Source organism: Anomaloglossus baeobatrachus, chromosome 5, assembly GCF_048569485.1.
Source record: "Anomaloglossus baeobatrachus isolate aAnoBae1 chromosome 5, aAnoBae1.hap1, whole genome shotgun sequence".
NCBI classification, from domain to species: domain Eukaryota; kingdom Metazoa; phylum Chordata; class Amphibia; order Anura; family Aromobatidae; genus Anomaloglossus; species Anomaloglossus baeobatrachus.
In genome coordinates this window covers 570841103-570847102 of record NC_134357.1, presented here as the reverse complement: position 1 = coordinate 570847102, position 6000 = coordinate 570841103, and the positions used below count along the sequence as shown (strand labels likewise).

Genomic DNA, 6000 nt, shown 5'->3' with positions numbered 1-6000 from the left:
ATCAATTTTTCTCATACAAAAAGAAAAAAAAGTAAAAAAAAAACAAACAAAATTTTCATATTTTTTATCAAAATTTCTATATATTTTCAAAAGTAAAATGCAAATTATATTGACTAAAATTGTCCACTAATATGATGTATAATGAGACACGAAAAAACTATTTCATAATCATTCAGATGTGTTGACATGTTGCAGAGTTATTACCACCATAAAGTGACACTGGTAAAACTGTAAAATTTGGCCTAGTCTGGAAGGTGAAGTCAGGCTGGGGGGGTGAATCTCAGATCCTTAATGTAATTCTTGCTTCTATTTCTATACAAACTATATATCAACTCTCCTTCGACGAAACAGGTTTCTTTATTTTAATTTATTGTTCTAAACTGCTTTCCCTTTTAGACTTGTAACTTAATTTTGACTATAACTTAACTTTTAATGTAATCTTTCTTGTACAATTAATAACATAATTTTATAAAATATGAAATGGCTACTTTATATTTTCTTAAACAGAGAAATTACATAAACTTCTTTGTTTAAACATTTTCCTATTCTAAATGTGAAAATGGCTCTTCTGTGTGTATTGTTTGATTCATATCAAGAGTTGATTTACAACAACAATAATCCCCACATTCTGGGCATGAAAATGGATTATACCCTGTATGAGTTCTCAAATGTACCTTAAGATTTGATTTCTTATTAAAACATTTCCCACATTCTGAACAATATGGCCACTCCCCTGTGTGAATTATCATATGTGCAAGAAGAGCTGCTTTGTAGATAAAATTTTTCCCACATTCTGGACATGAAAATGGTTTCTCCCCTGTGTGAATTCTCTGATGTACAGTAAGATTTTCTTTCCTGTTAAAACATTTACCACATAATGAACATGAAAATGGCTTTTCCCCTGTGTGGATTATCTGATGTCTAACAAGCTCTGATTTAATGCTATAAGTATTTCCACATTCGTGACATGAAAATGGCTTCTCCCCTGTATGCATGCTTTTATGTTTAACAAGTTCTCCTCTGTTAGTAAAACAATTTCCACATTCGTGACATGTAAATGGCTTCATCCCTGTGTGAATTCTCTGATGTGCAGTTAGATTTGATTTGTTGGTAAAACATTTCCCACATTCTGCACAAAAATATGGCTTCTCCCCTGTGGGAATTTTCTTGTGTGTACCAAAATTTTGTTTGCTTTTAAAGCATTCCCACATTCTGGACATGAAAATGGCTTCTCCCCGGTGTGAATTCTCTGATGTACAGGAAAACTTGCTTTCCTGTTAAAACATTGCCCACATTCTGAACAAGAGAATGGCTTCTCCCCTGTGTGAATTTTCTTATATGCAACAAGAGATGTTTTGTAGGTAAAATTCATACCACATTCTTGACATGAAAATGGCTTCTCCCATGTGTGAATTTTATGATGCGCAGTACGAGTTCCTTTCCTATTAAAACATTTTCCACATAATGAACATGAAAATGGCTTTTCCCCTGTGTGGATTGTCTGATGTTTAATAAGTTGTGATTTAATGCTAAAAGATTTTCCACATTCTAAACATGAAAATGGCTTCTCCCCTGTGTGAGTGCTTTTATGTTTAACAAGATCTCCTGTGGTATTAAAACATTTCTCACATTCTGAACATGGAAATGGCTTTTCCCCTGTGTGAATTCTATGATGTACAGTGAGACTTGTTTTATGGGTAAAACGTTTCCCACATTCTGAACATGAAAATGGTTTTTCCCCCGTATGATATTTTTGATGTTCAGCATCCCTTTTGTTATTTTCATTTTGCTTAACATTCTGTAATGAATCTGAAGATAGGTCCTGTTGATAAGGAATAAATGATAGATTTTTCTTGTGAAGGACTGATGGTATATCTGGAATGATGTCATGATCTTCATATATATATATATATATTTATGACGTGATATCATTATCAGCTGCTTCAACATTAGTAAATGTGAGATATCCCTCTGACGCACAGTCATCTGCCAAGAACAAAAAAATACATTTTTTTTTAGAGTGCTGCATTTTTAAACAAATTAATTTTAATATAATTTACTAGTTGAAGAAGACAGTAATACAAACTGCAGAGATCAATGCAAGGACTAAGAGACGATATTAACCCCTTAACGACCGCCAATACGCCTTTCACTGCGGCCATTAGGGTGCCATAATCTTCAGCACTGTGAAAAAGTGGCACTTAGGATTATGTTTATAGTACCCCCAGCAGGAGAAAATCCCGCAAGTAATAACTGTGTATGACATGACAGCTGACACCCTTTGGCATCAGCCCCAACCGGTTTTTGAAACCAATTAACCCCTTATATGATGCAGTTAATTGCAACAGCAGCATCTAAATCCTTAAAAAGGAGGGTTAAAACCACCCTGTTTAACACTATACCTCCCCCTGTGATCGTAATTACAGGGGTTATAGTGAAATTAAAAAAATAATTACACAAAAACCAAGAAAGCTCATTTTCCACTTGAATGCAGCTTTTGTAGTAAAAGGAATTTTTTTAAAAAAATGTACGCATATTTGGTATTGCCATGGCTAGGACGACCTGAGTTACATAAGGGTCACATTATTTATTCTGTACAGTAAATACCATAAAAAAAAATAGATTATATATCAATTATCACAAACTCCGCAAATAGTCACCGTAGTAAACTTACAAATCAAAAAATTCCCAATTAAGTGCAAGCAATAGACACCGAATAAAGTGGTAGTGACCAAAACAGCAATATTTACCATATTTTTCGGACTATAAGACGCATTTTTCCCCCCAAATGTTGAGGGAAAGTGGGGATGCGTCTTGTAGTCTGAATGTAGAGCTGCGCGGAATGAGGGTGCTGCGGTGGAGCGGGTCATCGGGGGCACGAGCAGGCTGCAGCAGCACCTGCCGTGACCACGTGGACCCGCTCATTTCATATGGATGCCCATCCTCCCGCCCATCTCTCTTAGCGCTGAAGCCGGCGCTGACAGGTGGGCAGGATGATGGGCGGGGGATGCGCGCTTACTTAACAGTCGGCCACATGATAATCCCTGGCAACTACAGCCTGGAATGATCATGTGCGGCTATATTCACTGCCACCCGCGCATCATCATCAGCAAGGGGGGCAGTGATTTAGTATACTCACCGTTCCCCTGAAGCACCGCGATCTCCTCCTGTCTGTGCCGGCCGCGGCTGTGTGGAGACTAGCGGTGCTCACAGTGATGACGTCATCGCTGTGCGCACGTGTCCACAAACAGCCGCGCCGGCACAGACAGGAGGATATTGCGATGCTTCAGGGATCGTGGCCGGCTCCACACAGCGCTGCCGGCACAAACAGGAGGAGGAGCGATTCTGCGTGGAGCGAGGAAAGGTGAGTATAAACGTTTTTTTTTATTTTTTTTGTGTGCCACAGGATGCAGGACATATAGCAGGATGGGGGTATATGAGCAGGATGGGGGTATATGAGCAGGATGGGGGTATATGAGCAGGATGGGGGTATAGAGCAGGATGGGGGCATATGAGCAGGATGATGGCGTATATAGCAGGATGATGGCGTATATAGCAGGATGATGGCGTATATAGCAGGATGGGAGTATATAGCAGGATGGGAGCACATACCAGGATGGGGGTATATAGCAGGATGGGAGCACATACCAGTATGGGGGTATATAGCAGGATGCGGCCATATACCAGGATGGGGGTATATAGCAGGATGGGGCCATATGCCAGGATGGGTTATATAGCATGATGCGGCCATATGCCAGGATGAGGTATATAGCAGGATGGGAGCACATACCAGGATGGCAGTATATAGCAAGATGGGGCTATACCAGGATGAGGGACATATATAAATATACAGTCATATGAAAAAGTTTGGGCACCCCTATTGTTACGGGGGGCTGTCTGATAATAAAACCCAAAGGAATATCAGACAGTCAGGGTCCACCGTGCAAAGACTCTGCTGCAGACTACGGCAGAGGATAAGGGGTATATAAGTGTGCCACTGTAAATAGTAGTAGCACAAGTGCAGAGTGCAATACCTCTGTTAAACTCACAGAGGAATATAATTAGAAAATAAAGCAATTCCTCCCTTACTTGGAGGGTGTGTGGTATGGTCTCTGTTAATGGTCACAGAGACAAAAGCAGTGAGTGTGAAATGGCACCTACCTAGGTCTGTTCCTCTAGCGGTGCCAGGAGACGGACAGCAGCGTAAGCTGCACAAAGCTCCTACCTGCGTTCGCTCCACTAGTGTGCGAGGACACGAACCACTAGATATGGCACCTGCCTAGGTCCGCTCCACTAGTGGTGCAAAAGAGACGGACAGCAGCATAAGCCGCACAAAGCTCCTACCTATGTTCATTCCCCTAGTGTGCGAGGATACGAACAACTGCCAGACGCAGTATAAGGAACGTTACCCTAGTGGCAACGTCCACCTACGAGTAGAATCACAAGGCCCAGCCGGACCATGTGCCTCAGGCACCTGCCTATGTCCGCTCCTCTAAGAGGTAAGGATACGGACCGCAGCCGAAGCTGTAAGGTATAAGAACGCTACCCTGCCGGTAGCGCTCACCTAGCATAGACAGAGAGACGTGCACAGAGCGTCTACTCTCATGCATGAACCAAGAGCACTGAGCGCCGGGCGGCGAGCGTCAGGGTCTTATTTAGACTCTGTGCCTCATCCAAGGTGGAGGACACCAGAGCCAATCCGCTGCCAGAATGACAGCAATGACGTCACGCTGGCATATCACCGAGCAAAGCGTCACAAGCACATGACCAGCGACCAATCGGCATAGAAGGTGTCAGAGACATGTGACCTCGTGTCACAAGCACATGACCAGCGGCCAATCAGCTTAGAAGGTGTCAGAGACATGTGACCTCGTGTCAGCGATGATGTCACCCGCACATGTGCAATGGCTCCAAGATAGGACTTAGTCTCCAGCACTTGCACATGTGCAGTAGCAAGAAATCTGAACATAGTCTCCAGTGCCACAGCAACCGTAACACCTATTAATGTTAACCTTTTTTCTTTATCACAATTTGGGTTTTTGCAACAGCTATTTCAGTTTCATATATCTAATAACTGATGGACTGAGTAATATTTCTGGATTGAAATGAGGTTTATTGTACTAACAGAAAATGTGCAATCCGCATTAAAACAAAATTTGACCAGTGCAAAAGTATGGGCACCTCAACATAAAAGTGACATTAATATTTTGTAGATCCTCCTTTTGCAAAAATAACAGCCTCTAGTCGCTTCCTGCAGCTTTTAATGAGTTCCTGGATCCTGGATGAAGGTATTTTTGACCATTCCTGTTTACAAAACAATTCCAGTTCAGTTATGTTTGATGGTCGCCGAGCATGGACAGCACGCTTGAAATCATCCCACAGATGTTCAATGATATTCAGGTCTGGGGACTGGAATGGCCATTCCAGAACATTGTAATTGTTCCTCTGCATGAATGCCTGAGTAGATTTGGAGCGGTGTTTTGGATCATTGTCTTGCTGAAATATCCATCCCCTGCGTAACTTCAACTTCATCACTGATTCTTGCAAATTATTGTCAAGAATCTGCTGCTACTGAGTTGAATCCATGCGACCCTCAACTTTAGCAAGATTCCCGGTGCCGGCATTGGCCACACAGCTTCAAAGCATGATGGAACCTGCACCAAATTTTACTGTGGGTAGCAAGTGCTTTTCTTTGAATGCCATGTTTTTTTGCCTCCATGCATAACGCCTTTTTGTATGACCAAACAGCTCAATCTTTGTTTCATCAGTCCACAGGTCCTTCTTCCAAAATGTAACTGGCTTGTCCAAATGTGCTTTTGCATACCTCAGGCGACTCTGTTTGTGGCGTGCTTACAGAAACTGCTTCTTTCGCATCACTCTCCCATACAGCTTCTCCTTGTGCAACGTGCGCTGTATTGTTGACCGATGCACATTGACACCATCTGCAGCAAGATGATGCTGCAGGTCTTTGGAGGTGGTCTGTGGATTGTCCTTGACTGT

General features: G+C 42.1%; 2 protein-coding genes across 2 annotated transcripts in view; both read right to left on the bottom strand.

Annotated features, from left to right (window-relative positions):
* Positions 1–542: 542 nt before the first annotated feature.
* Positions 543–1221, bottom strand: LOC142313063 (uncharacterized). The gene has a single exon (XM_075352048.1). The coding sequence runs from the start codon at positions 1218–1220 to the stop codon at positions 543–545; it is 678 nt and encodes a 225-aa protein (XP_075208163.1). The 5' UTR covers position 1221.
* Positions 1222–1231: 10 nt separating this feature from the next.
* Positions 1232–6000, bottom strand: part of LOC142313062 (uncharacterized) — a gene marked incomplete at its 3' end in the record, with an annotated part of 29323 nt that continues 24554 nt past the window's right edge. Inside the window, exon 2 of the mRNA XM_075352047.1 lies at positions 1232–1893. Within this exon, the coding sequence (XP_075208162.1) occupies positions 1232–1893 (662 nt within the window). The remainder of the gene's footprint in view (positions 1894–6000) is intronic.